At 42.7% G+C, this 24,679-nt stretch overlaps 1 protein-coding gene across 6 annotated transcripts in view; it reads right to left on the bottom strand.

The window, feature by feature from the left end:
- The window catches only part of RARB (retinoic acid receptor beta), a 338,077-nt gene that overhangs the window by 8,779 nt on the left and 304,619 nt on the right, over positions 1 to 24,679 (bottom strand). For all 6 annotated transcript variants that reach the window (XM_081164729.1, XM_081164730.1, XM_081164728.1 and 3 more), the window contains 2 exons: positions 8,095 to 8,255; positions 3,586 to 3,762 (listed from right to left, as the gene is read on the bottom strand). In XM_081164729.1, the coding sequence (XP_081020855.1) occupies positions 3,586 to 3,762; positions 8,095 to 8,255 (338 nt within the window). The remainder of the gene's footprint in view (positions 1 to 3,585; positions 3,763 to 8,094; positions 8,256 to 24,679) is intronic.

The raw sequence follows: 24,679 nt of genomic DNA on the forward strand, positions 1-24,679 counted from the left end.
CTGACTGATTATCGCAACTGTTTGACTGACTCCTCTTAACAGATTCTCTCCCTCTCTCACATCAGACTAACCCAACCCACAGACTTATCCTCCCTCTCTCTTCTCTAACTCCAGACCGACTTCTTAACAACTCTAACTCCTCCCCTTGGGTTCCTATTGGTTAGTCATTTTACACTTAGTTAACCCTTTCCTTATGAACCCAGTATGTTGTCACACACCTAGGAGGGCAAACGCCACAATGTGGTTTGTACAAATGCAGCTTCAATCTAGTTTCTATACTAAAAGTTCTCATAACATGAGATTAATGTTAACATTATGCAACAGCTGAAGAAAAGCACACATGATCCCAGGATATGGTCTGCCTGAACATGAGGTCTCCGCCATGCTGGGGCTAAGCAGATATGGGTCTGGTCATGGGCTGGATGAGAGACCACATGGGAAACACATGTATGCTGCCTTGGGTTCCATGACAGGAGAAAGGCAGGATAAGAAATGTTAGGAAATACACAAATCCAGTGACATGCTCACTACTGGCCTTTCAATGTATTTGCCCAATCCACTGCTCACTTGCAGATGCAAAAGTTCTAAAGTGCCCACAAAATTCTGAATCAAGAGTTGTACATACACTCAGACAGAAATGCAGATTTGAGACCACGACCTGTGTCCAGGACGGCTGCCTACCAGCTCCATCTGGTACGCCAGCTGAGACCTTACCTACCTACCTACCTACCTACCTGAGTGATGCATGCTCTGGTTATCTCCCGCTGGTGACGGGGAGTGGGAGACCACATAACACCAGTCCTAGAAGATCTACATTGGTTCCCAGTATATTTCAGAGCACAATTCAAAGTGTTGGTGCTGACCTTTAAAGTCCTAACCAGCTTTGGCCCTGTATATCTCCACCCCCATCATTCAGCCGGGACACTGAGGTCCAGCGCCGAGGGCCTTCTGGTGGTTCCCTCACTGCAAGAAGTGAGGTTGCAGAGAACCAGGCAGAGGGCCTTCTTGGCAGTGGCACCCTCCCAGTGGTACACCCTCCCATCAGATGCCAAGGAAATAAACGACTATCTGAGTTTTAGAAGACATCCGAAGGCAGCCCTGTATTGGGAAAGTTTTAATGTTTGATGTTTTATTACCTTTTTACATGTGTTGGAAGCTGCCCAGAGTGGTTGGGGAAACCCAGCCAGATGGATGGGGTACATTACTACTACTACTACAACCCAGAACTAAATGAAAGGAAGGAAAAACTGGAAATGTTTGGGGAACTCGATCTTTGCAAGTCTGGAATTTATAATGACCCAACTGCACCACAACTGGCTGCCAGGGCCCAATCCACCATGCTAAGCAAATATTTACAAGGATAAGGAGGGTGTTCTTAAGCAACCAAAATTACAAGTGATTGTGTCTGGCAGCTGACAAGCATTCCTGGAACTGACAGGCTGAAAATAGATGGCAGGCATCTTAAGAGCGAAGGGCTGGAGAGGGAGTTAAGCTATGTAAACTCTCGCTCAACTTTAAAACAAAACAACAGCAACAACAATATATTAACCATTTTTAAAAAACCATTTGCACTCTCAACCTCCACTCAGCCCCCTTCTCATATCACTGCAAAGGAATACGCCCGAGAACTGTGTCATATTTTATAAATTATCAGTACACTTTCCTGGGGGGTAAAGAAGAAGTTAACTATGCCTTATCATAACAGCGCTCACCAAGGCAGGCATGCAGTTCGTAATAAATGGCTCTGTCTTGTGGTGAGACCACACACAAGAAGGAGGCGACGGCAGCAGGCCAGTATGAATGGACGCCGGGAAGAAGAAGGGACTCTGAGACGGAGCTCTTGGGAACTGCAAGGCCAGCTCCTACGATACTTTCCCTCTCCTTTTCCACTGTGCTCTCTTCACCCATATACATCAGTGTCCTACAGGAAGGACTGTTTGCAACAGCTTGTGACAAAGCAACGAGAAGAAAAATGGTCAGAGCAGCTAATATTCCCCTCCCCGGGGATCTTGTGTGAAACTTCAAGGGATTATGGGATCCCCATTACTTGGATGGGAAACTTTCCTGAACAAACTGTAGGCTGAGCCAAACACAATATGCACAGCAGAGGGCAGAGCCACCCAACAAGAGGCGGAAACAGCTGATGATCTGACACCCATATATTGCAAGCCCAGACTTTTGTGGAGCTGGACTGACCCTAAAGGAAAATGCATGTAGTCAGGGTGTGTGTGCGTGTACTCCAAAATCCAGGTTACAACCCTATCTGGGCAGAGATATCCTTGCCACAGTTGTCCAGGTAAGCTCCTGGATAGATTACTGTGAGGAGTTACACATGCTTTGTAAGCTCCAGGTGGCCCTCAAAAAGGACAGCAAGATCATTAATGGGGACTGGAAGATATGAACATACAACACCAGCGCTTTGTCATCTGTGCTAGCTTCCTGGCCCAATTCAATGTGCTAGTCCTAAATGGCTTCGGCACAGGTTACCAACTTATTCCTGAAGACCTACCCAGACCTTAAGATATTCATCAGAGGCCCATCACCAGATTTCCCTGACTAAAGAGGTGAGGCAGGTACCCAGTACGAAAAGAGTGTTTTCCATTGTGGTACATTCCTTGTGGAACGCTCTGCACGCAGAGGTTTAGGGCCAAGCGATTAGCTTTTTAATCTCCCAGGTCTTTTACAATTATGTTTCAGTGTATTTTAGTACTCAGCGCACATTATTTTAAACTGGATTTTAGTACAGTTTTAGAATGATTTTATCCTACTTGTGTTGGTTTTATATGGATAGTTCTACTAAGTTTATTTACTTAAAAAAATAATGGTTTAATGGGTGGTATATGCATGCCTAAATAAACAAACAAATAGACTAGTTAGAAAACTATTGTTTTTTCTCTTTGCATGATGTTATCTTAAAGAAATTGACATTTGTAGACCGCCACTCTTCTGAAGTCTTCCTCATAGCACTTCTTTGAGGATAACAAAGCCAGATTTAATATCAAGGCTGTGTGTGCACTCTTATGCTTCAAGAAAATACATCACAATTTTGCAATAGCTGAATGCAAATTCTGGTAAGAAATGTTCTGTGACCCACATAAAGCACTAAAAAACAGCAAATTTGAAGATATTGGCATAGTTTAGTTCTTAGAAGAGGTGAGGATCATCGCCTGAAAAACAAAAATCTTCCTGAGACCCATCCAGCTTTGAGGGTTAAACTATCTATTGCCCAAACAAACTCTCCACAAACATATTGCAAGCCTAGTTTAGTAGATTAAGGCTACTGTTTGCACCCATGTTTGCTTTCAGCAACATGAAAAACCTGGTTTCAGTCATTCAAGTTTCTCACTATAGTTGGGTTGCAGTCAAGTGAAGGATTACAGAATTCGGAAGGAAACATTGCTGCTTCTGAAGTCATTTCAGTGGAGCCTACAAAGGATACACAATATAAGTCCCTTTGAACTAAATCACAACTGAAAGAGTTGCTTAGCAGTGGGTTGGGCCATTGGCTGGGTGGTGTTGTTGTTTAAGCCACCACTAAGTGACAGCAAAATGTAAGTGAATCACACAAAAAGCGAAGATACGTACCAAGATGTCCAAGCACGCAGCTTTAAGTAGTGTGATCTGGTCTGCAATTGTCAAACTTGTAAAACCAGGCAGCCGTTTTGCAAATTCCACTATCTTAATAATGCACTTGGTCGCAAGTTCGCTGAATTTGTCCCAGAGCCCAAGGTCCAGCCGAACTCGATGGTCAGCGCTAGAGTTCTAGAAAGAACAGAAGGAATCATAAGATCAGCCAATTTCTGTGCAGCGTAGCTGAATCCATATAAATAATGAAGAGTGGAGAGATCCTGCTACAAGCAATTTCTATTAGCAATCTGAATTGCAGTGAAATTTGCTGCTGGGAATGCTCTTGGTTTAATCATTCAAAAATGAAAGCTGCCATCTGTCAATAAGGCAAAATAATTTTCAGCCTTTCTAAATACCATTGCCATTTTTCTTTCCCTTTAATTATACGATGTTTATAACCAGGGATTTGAATAAGTGGAACTGGAACACTGGTTTCCATATCTAGGAAAAGGACTATGTCTGGTGGCACATAATTTCAGCACCATGGCTGTGCTCGTGCGTCATGAAAAGTCATAGTTAATAGTCTGCTGTGAATACGCAGAGCACACTAGCTTCCTGTCCCTGTGCTAGCAAGCAGAAGCGAGAAAACTTGGCTCAGTGTTAGGTTCAAACTGGGTATCAAACAAACCACAACTGGTAAGCCAAGAACATACATAGATTTGGAGCAAAACAAACCACAGCTACTCAGCCACGGCTCACTAGCAGGGAGGGGCAAATCAGGAGCAAACTGGTAAACCATGGCTTGCTATGACATGCAAAATGCAGTCAATGTGAGATCTTTTCACATGCTATTGTTTTAGCAAATTAGTTCAAAATAGTTTATCTTGTCTATACACGGGAAGAGTTTCAGCGCTCTGTCAAAAATCAGTGTTATGAACAGATGAGCCATCTGTTATGAAAAACTAATGAGCCATCTTTTACACAATTATAAAACTCTGGATTAAAAAAACCCAACACATATGGTATTGGAGAGTGATCTCTTTATCTCAGCGCACAAAGTTCAACAGTTGTGAAACATTTGCCTATCAAGAAAATGAAAGTTTTGATGTTTACTTAATGCGTGCAACACTATTCCATGTAGCGGATTTCACCTGGTTTAGCTTTAGAGCATCTCAAAATGATTCAGGCTCGTCCAGCCTCAAATAAAGAACAGATTTGCAGTGCACCTGGACTCTTCAAGCTGCCTGCACCTGTAAAATGTAGAATCAAACATATCCCAAGTGTGCCCCTGCTACTGGAAGAAACCCTTCTTGTGTTTTATCAATCATCAATCAATCAATCAATCAATGGCCTGTCCTAAGCTCTGTGGACATAAAAGAAAATGACATTGTTTTAGAACAGGAAATGACCCTTCACATGCCCAGTGCTGCTAAGAAAGTGGGACAAAGAGGAATGTCTGCAAGAGAGCCCAGCAGCGGAGGGTTCCTGGTTGCAAGAAGAAGGGATTGGGGAGAGGGTTAGTTCAGTTTGCATTTCAAGGAGATTCTGCCTAATCTGCAGTTTGTGAAACAATATGCAACGGAAGCCCTATCTTCCTTCAAAATTCACACTACTCTGAAATTTGCAATGCGCTTCTCCAGCCAAGTAATGTGTTGACAAGTGTGCTGACCTTCCGGGAAAGTTGGGTGGACAGACACACCCAGGAAACACGGGAACACTGGAACAGGGGTTGACATGTTAAGTACCTCCTCCTCCCCATTTAAAGCCTTTGTGCCGTCTTTTGAAGGCTTGAATGGGGCTACTGAAAGGCTAGGAAGGTCACGAGACTTGCTGTTGCTAGATCCACGTCTGTGGCCTATTTAAAATGGGTTTAGAATCTGGGCATTCTCCGACAAGAACTGGCACAGGAGAGTGCAAAAGACTGGTACCAACTTGATGAATGGGATAACTTGAAAACGAGGCAGAGAAACTCAAAAAGTTCTGATGAACGGTGTAGGTAAATTCCAGGTCCTGGAGGAGTCAGACAAACAGGAAGAGGATCACACAACCATCTTCCCAGCAGCTGAGCCTAGACTCATTTACTGACAGAAACAAGGCACTTTGTGACCATGCGAAGGAAATGCTTTTGCCTGGGCAGGATAATAACAGGAGGCAGGAGGAAATGTCCCCACAAAACATTTCCTTTAGGAGGCGCGATCCAACAGGAACCTTTCCCACGCATGTCGTGCAGAGATGGATTTTGACGCTGAGCCTTGCCCTAGGACATTCTGCGACATAAAGGGGTTAACAGTCACCGCTTTGCTCATGGAAACATTTCCTCCTCCTACCAGTGAGTCTGCATCCTTAAGATTTATTTTGGATCATCCTCAAGGACCTCGGTGAAATACTGTAGGTGGGGGTGGGGAATAATATCAAGATGTGCAGCCATTCAGGTTGTAATTAAATTTAATAGGCAGTTTATCCACTTCCATAGGGAGGGAAATGGCAGCGAAGATCAGAGCCTAGAGCAGGAAATCATTTTACAATAGGGTATCCATCTGGAAAGAAGACGTTGCATGAAATCAGCTAGTGTGAACAAAATCTTGACCGGGATCTTATGAGCTCGGTTTATCATGCTCTTCCGCCCACCATCCCTGAGCCAGGGAAGTTTTGACAGAGATGCTTTTGAGCGGATGCCCGGCAGCCTTAACAAAATGCAAATCTGATTTGGCGATTATGCAAGCTGAAGAGAAGAGGTTAGTCAATAAAGCGCCACGTTCACTTGCTGTTTTATGGCACTGCTTTGCTGTGTTCAAGAGGGACCCAAAATGGCTCTGTCTCATCTTACGAATGCTGAAACCAGAAAGCGCTGCAACAACATTTTATACAGTAATCAGAGCTGCTAAAAAGCACCACTTGGAAAAACAAGCACATTTGTAGCCGTTCCCCTCGATATGGAGATATAAAACTGAGTCAGCATTGATATGCAGACCAAAAGATAAAATATGGAATTAATATAAAAGAAGGTTAGAAGCGGAAATTCCAGGATTCGCTCTCCATGGGTTCTGAGAAGTATCAAACTGGTGGAGTTTTGCTGAATGTTTTACAGCAGCATGATTTCCGAGTGTTGTTTTTTTCATGCATGCAGCTTAAGGACCACATTTCCCATAGTGCTGCAACAGAGGACATATGGTGGAATAATACTGTAAGGCCCCCTAGTGACACTTTTATCAGCAGAAAAGCCCAGCCATGCTGTAAAATCCAAACACATGGCCATTTTTAAATTTTATTTATTTTTATTTTTCATCCAAATTGATCCCCTTTGGTGGGGTTTTTTTGCAGCAATCTGCTGCATCTCCAACTAAGAATATAGAACAAGACATTTATGGAGAGACTGATATAGTTGCAGAGGGGTGAGGACCCACACTTTTTTGTTCCTCAATTCTGTTTAACCTATTGAACACAATTTCTGTTTTGGTTTGGTTGGGAGGGGCCTGAGCCACTGAAATGAATGCAGACCTCCTCTAGTCAGCCTATCGGGGGGGTCTCAGCAAACCCTGCTTTGTTCTTGACCGCTTTGGAGTACAAAACGACAGTTTGCAAGCGCAAAGCAGATGGGCCGGATTAAACGGGCAGCTCACGAATTTGGGAGGTGACTACCTTATCAAAAGCAACAACACACTATTTTTTTACAGATAGGTAGCCGTGTTGGTCTGCCATAGTCAAAATAAAAAAAATTCCATTACAGATAGGTAGCCGTGTTGGTCTGCCATAGTCAAAATAAAGGAAGGAATTTTTTTTTATTTACACTATTTTTTTGTTCAACAGGGAGCAAAACATTCCGTGCAGATTTCTATGCCAAATAAAGCTTATGAAACATACCATCTTTGCTCATGAAAATACCTCAGAAATGTAAAATGAGGTAACTGTCCAATTAATTATTATCATCATTATTATTTCTATACGGCAAATTCATATTAAAATCTATGTGGTGTGCAGAATCCGGGTTAAAACAAACATAAGTTATCAATATGGTATGGTACTACTATATTATCCAATATAATATGAAGACTGGTCTTGGAATACAAAGCAATCCCCATCAGGGGAAATGTGTTCATTTCTCTTGATATTCCTAGCAGGAATAAGCAGACTTTTTTCTACACGGCAGAGATTTATAACTCACTCTTCACTTTCCTCTTGCATGTCCTCTAAGAACCTTGTGGTTCTTCTACTCTCAGTAGGCCTCTGTTTTAATGATTCCCTCTATGCTATCATTGATTATTTCAAAATCTTTAGATTTTTGTTTTATTAAATGGATATTTTTTTGCCCCATCACCTGGTATGTGGCTCCCTCCTGCACTCACGCATAGCACTACACAACCTGGATCATACCAACAAAAAAGAAAGAAAGGCTTTTGGTATGAAAAGGCTTCTGCTTCACTGCATGGGGTTGCATTAAATACTTCCTGGTCCCTTCCAGATCAATTAACTTCTGTGATTCTGACAGCCCACCAGACCCCTCCAGTCTTCATTACACACATCTCTTACCGTAGTGTATTTGCCCAGCTGGCAGAGAGAAGGGAAGGTTTCCTGGTGAGATTTTCGGATTTTCTCTGTGAGGTCATCCAACTCTGCCGTCATTTCGTAATTCTCCATAAACTCTTGCTTTAAAGGCTCCTTCTTCTTTTTGTTCCTGTCATTTCTGACAGCTGGGAAGGGGGCAAGAAGGGAGGCAGATCAAGTATGGCACACTAACCAAAGTCCAACGGCTCTTGGATACAGCAGCAAACGTTAAACAAGCAAAACACACCGAGAGCACCAAAACACCACGAAGGAGCAATAAAATACAACGGGGGGGGGGTATAGGAAGCCGTCTTCTACCGAGTAAGATCACTGGTCCTTCTAGCTCAGGATCACCTAAACCAGGGTGGCTAACCTGCGCCCATCCAGGTATTTGTTGGACTACAACTTCCATCAGCCCCCAAGCAGCATGGCCAATGGTGAGGGCTGATGGGAACTGGAGTCTCACAAGGCCAAGCCTTATGAGGAGCAGTTGAAGAAGCTGGGTATGTTTAGCCTGGAAAAGAGGAGATATGATAGCCATCTTCAAATATCTCAAGGGCTGTCACGTGGAAGAGGGAACAAGCTTGTTTTCTCCTGCTCTGGAGGGTAGGACTCGGACCAATGGCTTCAAAGGGCCAAAGGAGATTCCGACTACACATCAGGAAAAGCTTTCTGACAGTAAGAGCTGTTCGACAGCGAGACGGTCTCGCTCGGGAGGCTGTGGACTCTCCTTCCTTGGAGGTTTTTAAGCAGAGGTTGGATGGCCGTCTGCCATGAATGCTTTAGGTAAGATTCCTGCATTGTAGGGGATTGACTAGATGACCCTTGGGGTTCCTTCCAACCATAACATTGTATGATTCTAAGGTCTAGAGAACCATAGGTGAGCCACTCTCAGTCTATGCAAACTGGCCATGGCTCAACAGGATTGCAGGCAGGAGTCTTTACCCAGGCCTACCTTGAGATGTTGGGGATTTTATCTGGGATCATTTGCACACAAAGTATGAGTTCTACCATTGAGCTGAAGCCTCCTACCCCACAACCCCTAATAATAATAATAATAATAATAATAATAATAATAATAATAATAATACCCTTCATAGTAAATTAACCCAGACTGACATTTTACGGTAAGGCTGTTCCTAATACAGTGCAAGGATCTCTCTTCAGTTATTTATAGGCAAACTGCGTGCAAAGACACGTGATATTACAATATTCATCATTGGCACTGCCCATGGAATCACTTCGTGCTATAAACAAAGGTGTTTGTACCTTTAAGTCGCCACCTCTGGGAAACTGCATTTCGATATGTTTTGCTGCAATTTCCATTTCTATATAGGATCATGCCGCTTGGTGACCAATTATCACTAGATTAACACCGAAATACCAAACTTAGTAGTACCACGGGGACAAAAACATTCTAAGTATGGAGTGGATTGAAATTGTGGTTAGGGTAATATATGCATGGGCTGAGGCACTCTGGGGGATAAACTAAATTAACCAGGTGAGCTCTAAAGGGAATAGCGCTACATCTACACTCTAATGGAGGACTAAGCCTACCGCTAATACAATGCCGGCTCCAATGGAATTAGTATACGGAGTCAGCTACCCATAATCCACAAGAATCCCAAAATGTGATGTCATTGAATGAGCACTGCACTAGGTCAAATCATGACTGCCTTGCAATAAGTTACCTAGGCCATCTTAAACAGTGACAACAAGGCTAAACCACAAACTTGGTTTGCTTGTATAGTCAATGAGAGGAGTGGAAATGGAAAATTAAGAACCAAGGTGGTGAAAATGTTGGACCAGGACTTCACTGGTATTTGGCTGCCCCACTTTGTTCATGGCTATTCTCCTGCTGCCCTTAAAATTGTTTTCAGTGAATCCTTTGGAACTCATTTTATGGGCTGTGTAGTATGAAGACAGGCTCAAATCCACCTGTCCCTTTTTCTCCCTCTAGGAATAGGTAACCGGTTCACCCAGAGAGAGATTCCAGCCCACACCATCTGAAAAGACCTTCCTCAGAGGGACGTGAACTGGATGGCAAAATAAAGCCAGGACTCCAGCCAAGCCCATCACCCAATAGCAGAAAAGAAACACAGAAACACACGCACACAAAGCAATTCCCATCTGAATCATCTGGTCCCTGGGAGTTCTTGGCAGCGGCTCGCAAGATTGCCCTAAATAAGGTGTTTGTGTTCTACAAGCTGTTCCAAGCTATTGAGCTAAGTAGCTGCCGAGACCTTATGTTTAGCAAATGTGTCAATCAGCACACAGAAATATATGCAAATGGAGCTCTATGGCAAGAGGCCTGCTGCTCCTTGCAGTGGGAGAGGAGTTTACATAACAAGGAAGCAGGGCAATTCTACTGCCTTGGCACAACGCTGCGTTTGCTACGCCTGACCATCAGCAGCTAGCTAGCTGTTGTCCATCATGCACTCTGGAAAGGCACAGGAGCCGCGTTAGAACAAAGGTGGCAACCCCATAGGCCACTGCTGCTGTTTTGGGGGGTCAAACATATGTCCTGTGTGTCTGAAGTCACAGGTGGGCAACATCATTTTTGGGTGGTGTGAGTTAGATTTGTGTTCTGAAGCAGTACAGGGAACCTGAGTTGATGGAAAGGGAGGTGAAATATTACACTGACAGCTAACACATCCCTCCAGGTGTCCCTGTTTTCCAGGGACAGTCCCGGATTTGCAGAAGCCATCCCAGTTTCTGATGTGATCCCAGTATGTCCCGCTTTTCCTTAGGATGTCCCTATTTTCATCCGAGAAATGTTGGAGGGTATGGAGTTATTTGACCCTCCAGCCATCTGAAGGCAGCCCTGTATAAGGAACGTTTTTAACGTTTAATCCTTTATTATGTTTTTATATATGTTGGAAGTTGCCTAGAGCGGTTGAGGCAACAAAGTCAGGTGGGTGGGGTAAAAATAGGATGATTATGATAATGATGATGATGATAGATGCCCTTATTGTCATCAGAGAAATGTTGGAGGGTATGAGCTAAAACACCCTTTAAGTCATGCCTTTTAATGTAATTATGCTATCAAAAAAAGCCCCACCCTTTAATGTCAGGCACACTTAAAGCTGCTATCCTGCAAACACTTACTTGGGAGTAAGCCCCGCTGATCTAAATGGGGCATACGTTTGAGGAGAAATGCATAAAATCTGCACTGTAAGAAAGTCAGTCAGATGAAGTGATAATTTAGCACCTTGCACAATTTATTGAAAATTGTGAGGTGTAATTTTGAAGAGTGTAAAGAACTTCTGGACGAACAAAGCAATACACATACTCAGTGATATTGCTAATTCAATGTAAAAGTCAATGGCAAGACTCTTCTACAGGCCAGGGAATTAAATAAACATACAAAAATCAGTAAATTCCAAGCTAGTGTTCCCAGAGTGACTGTAACTGCCGTGCTGTGCAAATACAGAATATGCGATTATGCTGTATATTGTATTTTATATAAGTTATATCTTCCCAAAGCTAGTTATCTCTGCACAAATCCCAAGTGCAAGATCATGGGCTTTAATGAAGTCACACCAACTATGAATCTAACTATTGTATTTAACATGCCTGGAGTAATGTTGATATAAGAATTCGTTATAGCCATTAAATACTTAGGACTGAAGTGCAGCAGTATTTCAGCGTTCCACCGAGTGTGTTGAATGGGAGTCAGAATGCTTTGGAGAGCCAGGCTATTAAAGGGGGAACACTGGCACGTATGTACACACCGGGTGTATATAGCTGTACTCACACGTTTAACTACATGCAGGGCCAGCCCAAGACATTTTGGCACCTGAGGCAAACCACAAAACCGTGTCCCCCTGTCAGGGAAAGAGGAGTGAGTGAAGAACAGTGGGAAGAAACAAATCAACTTTACACAGTGGTTGAAGCGGGAACCAAAGGCTGCCACCAGGGGGAAAGGGGGTTGCTCTGAATCCCACCAGATGGGTACAAGACCCTAGGGTACAAGACAACACAAGACAACAGTCCACACCATTTTCTCCCTGGGAGGAGTCCAGCAATGCCTCCTATTCACCAAGAGACTTCTGTAGAGTTGGCATGGGGGTAATGACGGCTCCCCACATCAAATGGGGGGTGCCTTTTACGTGGTCAAGCGCAGCCCCCCAGATCCCAGTGCGGCTCCCAGTAGTACGGTCTGGCTTTGCCCTCCCCAGGCTGGATACCTGGAGGTCTGCACCTACCTCAGCCAATCATCCAATCCCGCCTGGGGAGGCATTGCCAGGGGATTGGCCAGGTAGGGGGAGGGACCGCCCTGCCCACACAACAGGTGAATCTTACCTGCAAAGCGTGCGTTCGCTCCAGAGCTTCTCCCACCCTGCCCTCCCTCAGTTAAGCCTTCTTTTGCAGATTAACCTCTTCTCCACAGGTACGCGGGCGCTCCTACATCATGGTCGCTGCTGAAAGGCCGGAAAGGTATTTTGCTGCATTGGCAGGTTTTGCCTTTCCTGAAGCAAAATGTCACAACTTTGGCGGTTTCAGGCCTTGGGCAGAATCCTTTAGTCTATCTTCCTAAATGGGGGGGTGGGCGTGAAGCGGTGACCCACGCCGCCCTTGTGGCGGTGATCCCAGGGTTCCCCGTTAAAGGGGTCTTGAGGGGAGGCATTGGCCATACGCCGAGAGGTTGTCATTGTTCTCCCCTGTGACGGCGGCGAAACGGGGAGCAGGCTCTCTGCTTGAACGTATGTTCCCCAGAGCCAGCCCAATCCCCACACATTCTGGATAACTCTGATGTCTCCCAGATCCCCGGCTGGGGACTAGGAAGGATAAATGCCCAATGCCTGAGCCAAGGTCTCCCTACATCTGAAACTCAATAAAGTTGTGGCCAATTTTAATCCCGTAGTACGTTGTCTTGAGTCACTATTCCACTCAGGGGTTGCCTGGGGTTGGGGGGACTCTGTCTGTCCACGCAATGCTGCAGGGGCAGGGGCAAATCTGTTCTCCAAGGAGTGTGCTGCAGCTGTTACTGCCACTGCCGCAGGAGCAGTGGGGGATGAGTTGCTTGGAGGCTGGATCTTTGCTGCCCCTGTAGATCCTGACACCTGAGGCAGTTGCCACACCTTGCCTCACGGGTTGGTCGGCACTGTCTAATGGCAGGCAGTGCCTAAATCTATCTAAAAATAGAATAGTAGGGCCATCACATACAGTGGTACCTCCAGTTGCGGATGGGGTCCATTCCAGAGCTGTGGTCGGATCCCGACTTTTCTGCAACTGGAGGGACTGATTCTGCGCATGTGTGCGTGGCAGTAGAGCGCTTCTGCGCATGTGGCGAAACCTGGAAAAATACTTCCAGGTTTGCCGTGTACATATCCTGAAGGATACGTAACCGGAGGTGAATGTAAGTAGAGGTACCACTGTACTTGGTTTTGCATTCAAAGCAAGCATCACTCATTCAATCATTCATTCATTCACTGAGCGTACTTTTATCCCACTCTTCCATTGTAAAAGCCATTCTCAGGGTGGTTTACCACATACTGAAAAAGCCAAGCAGCTGAACAATTTTTTAAAAAGCATATTAGTTTTCTTAATACAGAGAACCAGCATCAGTCAATGTCCCCAATTCACCCACATCTCCCTAAAATTAATACTCAGCAACAAGTAACTAAGAAAATTTATTATTAAATGATTAGTTAATAAACAAACAGGCCCACCTTTTCATCACCAGCCAGCATCCACAACATGTTGTTCAACCACATGTACATTCCTACAGCTGCATACCCAAGCAAATTATGTATCAATAATTTTTTTCCACAGGATTAGATTAGCATATAATATAGCCATAAAACCAGGGTTTAGTTGAGCAAAGTTCCATTGCTTCGCAGGTCAAATGCCCGCTGAACAAAAATATCTCAACCAGGCAGCAGCAGAATTCCAAAAGAGGTGGCTGAAAAGACCTCGTCTGGCAGGGAATTCCACCACTTACGGCACTGCCAGAGAGGAGGACTACTCTTGCATCCCAACCAGTTGCACCTTCTCCCCTGGTGGGATGTGAAGAACAAGCCACAGGCCTTACTGAGCAGGCAGGCTCATATGGGAGATGGTCCTTTAAGTATCCTTGGTCCAAGCCATTTCTCATACTACAGTGGAACCTCAGTTTTCAAATGTAATTCGTTCTGGAAGAACGTTCGATTTCCGAAATGTTCAAAAACCAAGGATCAAAGGAATGCCCTCCCATCAGATGTCAAGGAAATAAACAACTTTCTGACTTTCCTAACACATCTGAAGGCAGCCCTGTTTAGGGAAGTTTTTATTGGTTTATGTTTTATTGTTTTTAATATTCTGTTGGCAGCTGCCCAGAGTGGCTGGGTAGGCCTGGCCAGATGGGCGGGGTATAAGTAATAAGGTATTATTATTATTATTATTATTATTATTATTATTATTATTATTATTATTAACTTCTTGAAGTCTGCCACCTTGCTGTTTCCTACATTTCCCCCCTATTATGTTCTTTTTCATCACTTCCTCTTAAGATATGCTGAATTTGCCTTAAGGGGGGGGGGAGATTAAGATGATCAGCTTGGGCTTAGTGCCAGAATCTGGTAATAGCTGTGCATTTCATTTATGATTTACAGACTACCCTCACTACTGGAAAGGAAACTTCCAAGCAGCAGTTTATAGAATGCGAGAGCAGGCAGAAGAAAGGAAGGAACATCCTTCTTTCTCCCGGGTTCTTCTTATGAAACAAGTTTATGCTTTCACTCTTGGTGCCAAAATGGCGGCATTGGAAGGGAAAGGGGGGTGGCAACCTCAGAACCTATCCTTCTGGGAGCATAAAGGAGGGTGCCCTCTCTCACCCACAGAGGGAGGCTTGTCAAGGAGCCCAGTCTGCAGGGGACAGGTTAGGAGGGGAGAGTACCTCTTCAAACAGTCTCTTGTTTCGGTTAAGACGTTAGTCGAGAATGTGGTACAGTGGTGCCTCGCAAGACGAAATTAATTCGTTCCGCAAGTTTTTTCTTCTTGCGTGTTTTTCGTCTTGCGAAGCATGGTTTCCCATAGGAATGCAATGAAAATCAATCAATGCGTTCCTATGGAGACCGTCCGGGGACAGAGGGGAAGCGCCGCGCGCCTTCCCCTCTGTCCCCTCTTTTGAAGCAAGGGGCGGAGGGGAGAAGATCGCTTCTCCCTGTTGCCGCCCCTTGGTTCAAAAGAGGTCCGGGGACAGTGGGGAAGACGTGCTGCGCTTCCCCGCTATCCCCGGAGCTTGCGGGGCAAGCTTTATTTTGCGAAGCAAGCCCATAGGGAAATGCGTCTTGCGAAGCGGCTAAGAAAACGAAAAACTCCTTCGTCTAGCGAGTTTTTCGTCTTCCGAGGCGTTCGTCTTGCGGGGTACCACTGTACACAAAATAATCATGTGCAGGACTGCATGGTATTTGGCTGAGGTGAAGAAGAATAACTTCTAGGTTTAAAATTCATCATGGGCACACACACACGCACACACACACACACACACAAAATCACATGCAAATAGTACCACAGATTTAATGAAGGGTGTAAGATGCCTGACAAAAACTATTGGGATGATTATTGTTGTTATTATTATTATTATTATTATTATTATTATTATTATTATTATTATTATTATTATTATTATCATCATTAAGGAAAACCAGATGACACTAACTGATACATACACAAGGCACCCACAAAGATAAGGCTAATATGCACAGTTTTAAAACACAAACATCCTAACTGAATTTTCACACTGATACATTTAGAATTTAATAGACACTGAATATATCTAGGGGCTTGATACATTCAGATATATCGGAGGCTTCCTACATCACAATTTCAACGATGTTTGAAATGAGATGTTATAGAGTACTATATAAATATTCAGTACATGCAGACACGTATTAAAGTAAAGCACATTGCAAAAAATACAATATAATAAAATATATTGTGTAGTCTCCAGCACTATCTGAACCAGCTTCCGAAAATGTGAAGAGAGCTTTCTTTTTTTCTCTTTCCCCTCACCCCAAGCCTCCTGCGGCCCTTGAAATCTGTTCCACTAGTGAACAGACACCTTTTCCAGTTATGCATTGAGTTATTCTACATCTGCAAATCAAAATTAAGGTACTGGAAACTGGTATACTGTTGGTTTTCTCTAGGTGCAGATATGAAGCAAAGCCCTCAATGCTTTCACACTTAAAGACATTTCTTTAGTAGATTTTTCCTTGCTAACTTTTAGCCTCCTCTCACCGTAGGAAAGGAGGCAGTAAGCTTTTGAGGAAACCAAAATGCTTTAAAGGACTCGGACAACGCATGAGCCATGTGTACATCACAATTTCTAGACCCTTCCAACAACACAGAGAGACTGAATTCTGTCTGGTTTCCATGTACTTTTCATTCATTACATAATTCTTGCTATATTGCTATAAACTTGATCTATTATAACCTTCAGTACTGTACATTAAATGACATTGAAAATTAGATTATTCTGATTATTAGAGAAGTGAAAAGGTACTAAACATCTGTAAGCCTCATAATCAATCACTGTATCCATCCGAGTGCAATAAAAATCAATCAGGAGCTAGTGCATTTAAATCTAATTTTTTAAGCATGACATTTCCCTCCAAGTTTCTTTCTTTAAATGTCACCCTTTTCTACTACAATGATTGATTCTATCCCCAGGGACAGCCTCTGAACATGAGCAGTTTCATCTACTCTGTGGAACAGATATTTACCCCCTAAATATAAAAAAAATAATGGTGAGCACTACATTTTCCTTAAGCAAAGAGATATTAGTACTAATTGCTAGATGCTGAATTATCAGGTACAAGTGGTGAAAATACATCCTGGTCATTTCCACTGTCAACATTCTGTGTATTTTTATAGACAACAGATTAATGCATCACAGTGCAGGTTTTCTCCTAGAGGAATAGAGGCAGTCATTCAAAATAAAAGCTTATGTGGATTTTTAAGCAAGGAGTGGAATAATTAACTTAAAGTGAACAATGAATTGCCATTATTAGGCTGCTATTAGGCAGAAGACACACCCATAATTAGGGATACATGAAGTTTTCCATTTCAGTTTCTCATTTGTCAAATCAAAAATTCAGTTCTTCTTATTTCCACATCAGTTTGTGAGTTAGTTAGTTAGTTGGTTGGTTAGTTAGTTAGTTGGGTGTTTTTTAAGTCCTCGTGAAAATTCACCAGTGTTAACTGCATATAGGTTTGTATGCAATTCTGCCTAAAATAGTCTGCAATACTATCATTGCTAAGAGTACCCAAATTCAAAATTGTTATCTAAGAGCAAAGTCCCAACGCATAGTCCAGGCATAGGCAAACTTGACCCTCCAGATGTTTTGGGACTACAAGTCCCATCATCCCTGACCACTGGTCCTGTTAGCTAGGGATGAGTTGTAGTCCCAAAACATCTGGAGGGCGAGTTTGCCTATGCCTGGCATAGTCCCAACAAAGGCTTGGGCTCTCTTTTATTAAAGTCAATATTCCTGATGCATAGAGATTCCCAGTTTTGCCCACCTCACAGGTGAGAACATGGACACCTCTGCAGATCCAAAACTCTGCCTATCTTTTGGAGCCGCTTGGTTATGGCACAATTCCTTAATGTGGGATGAGCTCTGATATCATTTTGATGGGAAGTGCTCACACACGTTAGAATAGATACATGCATGATCTTTTCTACAAAAAGAACGACAGTTGCCTTGAAACAACAACAACAACCATTTGGGCTGCAATCCTACACCTGCAAGTTTACCTGGGCGTTAAGTCCCTTTAAACTCCATGATGCTTACATCTGAGTATGTATAGGCTTTGGCTGTTAATGTTTCCATTGAGAAATCTGAAAAATCCCAAGTATTTAAACCCTGAGACAGAGGCCATGAGAATGTCATTAGTAAGTTGTCTCATCCGATTCCAGTTGCTCAAATGCCCTTTGGAGCTACCGTCTTGAAGCCAATGCCCTTGGATGGTTTTGAAATCTGGAAGAGCAATTTCCATGGACAGTGGATTACAGAAATAAATAGCCAAATTTGACCTTCCTAGCATACATCACTCAAAGGCTGGTCGTCTAAGAATGTATGAATATTACATTAGGTAAAGGTACCCCTGCCCGTACGGGCCAGTCTTGCCAGACTCTAGGGTTGTGCGCTCATCTCACTCTAGAGGCCGGGAGCCAGTGCTGTCCGCAGACACTTCCGGGTCACGTGGCCAGCGTGACGAAGCTGCCCTGGCGAGCCAGCGCCGCACACAGAAACGCCGTTTACCTTCCCGCTGGTAAGCGGTCCCTATTTATCTACTTGCACTTAAGAGTGCTTTCGAACTGCTAGGTGGGCAGGAGCTGGGACCGAAAGATGGGAGCGCACCCCGCTGCGGGGATTCGAACTGCTGACCATGCGATCGGCAAGTCCTAGGCACTGAGGTTTTACCCACAGCGCCACCCGCGTCCTCTGAATATTACATTAATTCTCCCTAAAAGTCAGGAGAAAGCCTCCTAATTTGGAGAAATGAAAGTTTCCAGAGATCAGCAGATCAGTTTATTGGATTTTTGAAATGAGAAAACATTGATAGTAACTGAGTGCACTGCCTGAGATCAACCCTCTGTTGATAGCAATTAGCTGAATTTCACGTGCTCAGCCTTGTTTAGGTAGGCTTGGATAAAGTACAGTCATACCTTGAAAGTCAAACAGCTTAGTTCTCGAACGTTTTGGCTCCCGAACATTGCAAACCCAGAAGTGACTGTTCCATTTTGCAAACTATTTTTGGAAATAGAACGTCTGGAGCTTCCTGCAGCCAATCAGAAGCCGTGCTTTGGTTTCTGAATGTTTTGGAAGTCGAACGGACTTCTGGAATGGATTTCATTTGATTTCCAAGGTACGACTGTATACTTCATAACATCTAGCACTGGGATGGATGGAACAGTCTGTTTATGCTCTATATCAGTTTCATTCAAAAGGCTGTTCTGTCCCATTTCCACATGAAAAGGAGGCCCATTGCATTCAATAACCAATCGCTTTGTCCTTGAACTTTTGCTGTGCACTTGGAGATGGAGTGACATATAACAGGCTCTGAAGCAATGTGCTGTTTGTGATGTCCATGCAATAAAGAACATGTCATCTCCACTCAAGTTGTTCTTATGAAATGATGCAATGTAATAGCTTAGACTGTGAGCTTTAAACAAGGAAGTTGCTGGTTCAAATCTCATACTACGATTCAGGGGATGCTTTTATGATAGCCACAATCACTCAGTTTTCTGTTTATAATTAACTTAATTATTGTAGTGCATACGTAGGGGGTATGCATTTGAAAATGATCACAAGAATGCAGAATAATTGTCACTGTAAGCATGAGAATACTGAACATTTTGCAGAGATTCACTTACTGATTTGATTTGGGCTGCTGTGTTTTTCTAAATGTTAATAGTTTGGTTCCCTAAGGACTCATAGTCTAGGATGAATGGAACCTGTGGTCTTCCAAATGTTGGACTATGGTTCCTATTATCCCTGATCGTCATCCACAGGGGTGCCAACTTGAATAAAGTATTCAATAATCGCTCACAAGACGCAGTACACACACACCATTTGAATGGCAATGCCCATCAACTTTTGGGGAAGGCCAATTTTCTCAAAAGTTTTATTTGGGACCTCAGCCCCTAGAAGCTGGCTCCTGTTATTGACCATGGTGGATGTAGCTGATGCGACTTGTAGTGCAACAATAACTGAAGGAACACAGTTATCTCCCCTAGTCTAAGACAACTGAATGGTTTGACAGACAAAAGTCAAAGGAAATGAAAATGACATTGTTAATTGTAAACATAGTGTAAAACAATAGTTTCAGTTGGGATTGTGCATCACTACAACTGCTAGGAAGTCCATCTTTCCAAAGGTGGAATGTTTATTAGAAATCCAGTTTTTAGCAATCTGAAGCTGTGTACACACCATACATTTAAAGTACAGTGGTACCTCGGGTTATGAAAAGTGCTGCTTACAAATCCTTCGGGTTACAAATTCCAAAAACACAGAAGTAGGTGTCCCGGGTTGCAAACTCTGCCTCGGGATATGAACACAATCCGCTTCCGGGGCCGCAGGAGGCCTATGTAGGGAATGCGCGTCTCGGGTTAAGAATGCTTCGGGTTAAGAACAGACTTCCAGAACGAATTAAGTTTGTAACCCGAGGTACCACTCTACATGGTTCCCCCCAAAAAAACCCCTTGAGAACTGCAGTTTACCCCTAAGAAAGCTACAATTACAAACTACAGCTCTCATATGTATGGTGTGTACAAAGCCTAGATGTTTTCAGTTGTCCCAACCCTAACTTTGCAAATAGCGTGCTGTGAATAATGAAGATTTGACCACCTTTATCAATACAGCACATTTTATTTCTTGCACTTGTAAACCAGCTGCTCTAGAAACACCCTTTCTTGACATCAACGTTTGTAGAACTTGATAACTTCAACACTCCTACACCAATTTAACTCGGTTCAATAGAAAGAAAAAGATTTTCCTACTTTGTCCTATCCAACATGCAATCTCCAATCTATTTTGCTACAGTGACATTTTATAATAATTCTTCCCCCATCCCATCTATATCCCATCAATGGATATTATTAATGCCTGCAGATATCTGCAGAAACATGCATTCCAGATGAAAATCTTAGCAACCAGATAACAAAATTGCTCTACACCAATGGTTTATGATTTAAAACCTGTTCAAATGTGCTTCCACCCCCCAGCTGATTCAGCTGTGATCCTAAGGAATATCTCAAGCCAGTAATTATCAGACTGATTTAAAAGTTGCAGTTTGCAACATATGGTCCAGACTCTCCAAAATTCTCATTTGATCTACTGATAATCTTCTCACTTTTCACTTTCTGCTATACTGTTTTAAGTGAAATGGTTTTAAGAATAACAAAGTCTGATCTAATTTACTGATCAAAACAAGTGGCAAAGGAGACGGGTGGGGGACGGTTGTTTCTGGAAACAATGCATTTTTCAAAAGGAGAGTGGTATTTTTGGTTGTTGTTGATTTAAATTCAACATTATTACAGAAGATCCTGGATAATTTCAATGGGGAGACTGATTGCAAACCAGGAAGCTTGTTTCGATAAGGCAAAGAAGCAGCAGTCCACCACAGAGTTAACTCAATAAAATGATGCTTTCTACTTGGATTAACTGACCCAGTTTCCAGACTCCTGCATGGAAAACAAAAGATGAAACTTGGGTATTATACAGAATGGAAAGCAAAGGACAGGGTGTTCCAGCTCACTGAAGGCAGACCCTTTCCCCTCGAGCCTGTTGTCTGGTTTCAACAAGTGGCCACTCATTAGATGATGGTGGTGGCCCGCAAGGAGGCCTGAGCTGGTTGTAATTTACATCACAAACGACTGCACATGGTATGGTATAATTTGGCAGAGCTGCTGATCTCTACTCCCAGGAAAGAAGAATGCATGGCTGATGATCCTGCTCTCTCAGGGCAAAACCACTCAAGCTGATAGTACAAGTTTCACCAGGGAAGTCTTGGGGATGCAGCTGATCCATACTTCATAAAAAGGAACTTTTAATCAGAATTAAAGAGTTCAGAAACAGGCCGTGGAATTTGGCAGATCTTTCTGTTCTCCAGAACGCAAGCATACCTAACTTCTTCAGAACACTTTCACAGGAAGAATATCCCCCTTGAGATTTAGCTGGCACCAGGGCTCCCCCCCCCCAGCTAGAACTCAGTTCCAGCACCTTTCAGATGGGTGCCACTGCCATTCTAAGAGAACGATGGAGGTGTTTGTGGTAAGTTCCTGCACCTCTTTTTCTAGAAAAAATAGCACCAACTGGCACAAAGGTCACTCATCTTTCACCAGCAGCTAAAGACCTTCCTCTTCCTCCATGCATTCCAGGTATGCATGTACCGTATTTTTCGCTCTATAAGACGCACCAGACTATAAGACACACCTAGTTTTTGGAGGAGGAAAACAAGAGAAAATAAATTCTGAATCTCAGAAGCCAGAACAGCAAGAGGGATCGCTGCGCAGTGAAAGTAGCAATCCCTCTTGCTGTTCTGGCTTCTGGGATAGCCGCGCAGCCTGCATTTGCTCCATAAGATGCACACACATTTCCCCTTACTTTTTAGGAGGGAAAAAGTGAGTCTTATAGAGCAAACAATACGGTATATGGCCTGCAAAATGTTATAGAGATCAGTGTCTGCATTTAAGGATAACTGATTATTCCGCTTGTTTTAATAGCATTGTATTTCATGCCTTTACACTGTTGTTACACGTCGTTTATTCATTTATGATGAATGGAAGGGTATAAAGTCTAACCATAACAACAACTAATAATAGTACTGTCACTGAAAGAAGTGAAGCAACGCCCTTTTCTGTAATTTTTCATTTCTAAAAGAGAGAGACCATATTATTCACTCCATGTTATGTACTGCAGAGTAACTATAACTTCAGCTCAATTTCAAATCAGTATTCCGTATTGCTGCTGAACATAACTTTATCATAGTTAATGAAGAAAGGTCATTTGCCTTCAATGGAAGTAAGTCAGTTTGTTGTTTTAATGCGAAAGTGTGCCTACTGTTCACTGCGCACACCAGCTGACGCACAAATGAGATATGCACTATCACATTTGTGTACCATTATTTGTTTTAAAAATATGGATGTGGGGGCTACGATTTTTTTAATGAAATGTAAAGATACAGAAATATGACACTACATTTAAGGCTGCAATTCTGATCTCACTGAGTCCAATACAACTTACATCTGAGCAGGCATGATGAGGATTGCTCACTATAAGCATATAAACTAGTCTGGGTCTTCAGAGAGCTGTGGGGTGAGGTGTAGAGTAGACTGTCAGACTAGACGTGAGCAAAACTAGGTTCAAATCCCCACTGAATCATCAGGCATACTGAATGATCTTGGGCCAATTACCAAATCTCACCCTAACCGACCTCACTGGGTTGTTGTTAGGATAGAATGGGAGGCAACTACTATGAACTCAGAGCACAAAAAAGTCATACCAATTGCCTTAGCAGTGTTTAACATTTTTCAGTCTCCACACAGTCATCTGACATCTGGTTTTCCTTTTGCAGTCCCGCTATCTGATTTCTGGGATTCCATGATAATGCTTTTGTTTATTTTTAGACCTTATAAGTGGAACAGTAGAAGGGGAAAAATAGAATATGGTTGTCTTCATTCTAACTTCAGTGCTGGAGAATAGACTATTTGTGCAATTGCCTGACATTCACTGCATAGTTAGCATGCTCAGTACGGAGGCAAATGGTGCAACTCTTGCTTTTGCAACCATTCCACATGTTTTGGAGTCCCATGAAGCACTTACCTAGTCAATATGCATTATTTGTCCAGGCTGTCATTTTAATACAACCCTAATGATTATTCCTCCCTCTGCTTTGAACTTGGATATGCAAACACAACAGGAACACTTGTAATTCCATCCTTAAGACTTCCCCATCTGTGCAGAGTTCAGTATCTAAATTATTTACTTTTACTGTATAACAAATAAATACAGATTTGGCTTTAAAAGAGCAGTGAGAAAACTCAAGTAAATGATTTTTTGGCACCCTTGGCGTCCCCCACCCCACACAGTTATGCTATAGTTCTGCACACCAATGAAACTACTAGCTAAAGTGCTGGGCTTGGCCAATTAAGGCTGCAATTTTAACCCCACTTACCTGGCAGTATGCCCCCATTTAATTCAATAGGACTTGAATAAGCCTAGCTAGTATTGCCCTGTAAGTGGTTGTGGACTTTTCTCAAGTTCAATTTTCTGTCTGCAAAATGGAAATAGTAGGAACCTACCCTGCAAGGTTACCAAAAGAATGAATAACAATTGTAAACAGGTTGCGGGTTGCAAGTGATGTGCGCATGATCTCTACAGCCAGCAAAGCTAAGTCTCTTGGCAGTCTTAGTTTTTATCCATGTATTTTAGAAATCATTAATTACTGGTTTCATTGGCTTAATAATTATTCAGATCTACTTTCTAGATTTACTCGTCTCATGAAAAAATATTGATAGCCCATTACTAAAAAAATTAGTAATCCAAAATTACGAATTAAAAATATGCATGTTGGACCTTAATTACATTTGTTAAGCTAACTCACTGGATGAATGGGGGGATGGGGAAGAGGAAGGCTGTAAAGAAGCATAGCTTAGATAAATTCTTAAAATATTACAGTAAAGACCCTGTTCTAAGAGCAATGAATTAGACAAAAGTAATGACTAATTAGAATAGAAGTTTTTATTGTGAGTTAATTTGATGCAAAGTTTTTCAAATTAAATGGTTGCAGGAAGTAAGGATCATTATTTTTAATGAAGATTTACAATAAGAATTCTAAATGGATATGTGTGATTAAGAAGAAATGATTGTAATTTAGTAGTTTTGTAATAGAGAAATGGGACGAAAATAAATATCTAAGTCTGGAGCAGAAATTTATGAAAGAAAGAAGCATCTTGGCAATGCCCTTTCTATGCAAAACCTGGATCAAGACAACATTCAGGGAGAAATTTCCAGCGAACATTACCCAACTTTTGGAATTCACTTCCATTCAGAGGTTGTAAAAAACTTTGAGGTTAGAT

Source organism: Podarcis bocagei (assembly GCF_964188305.1).
Source record: "Podarcis bocagei genome assembly, chromosome: 12".
Taxonomy (NCBI): Eukaryota; Metazoa; Chordata; class Lepidosauria; order Squamata; family Lacertidae; genus Podarcis; species Podarcis bocagei.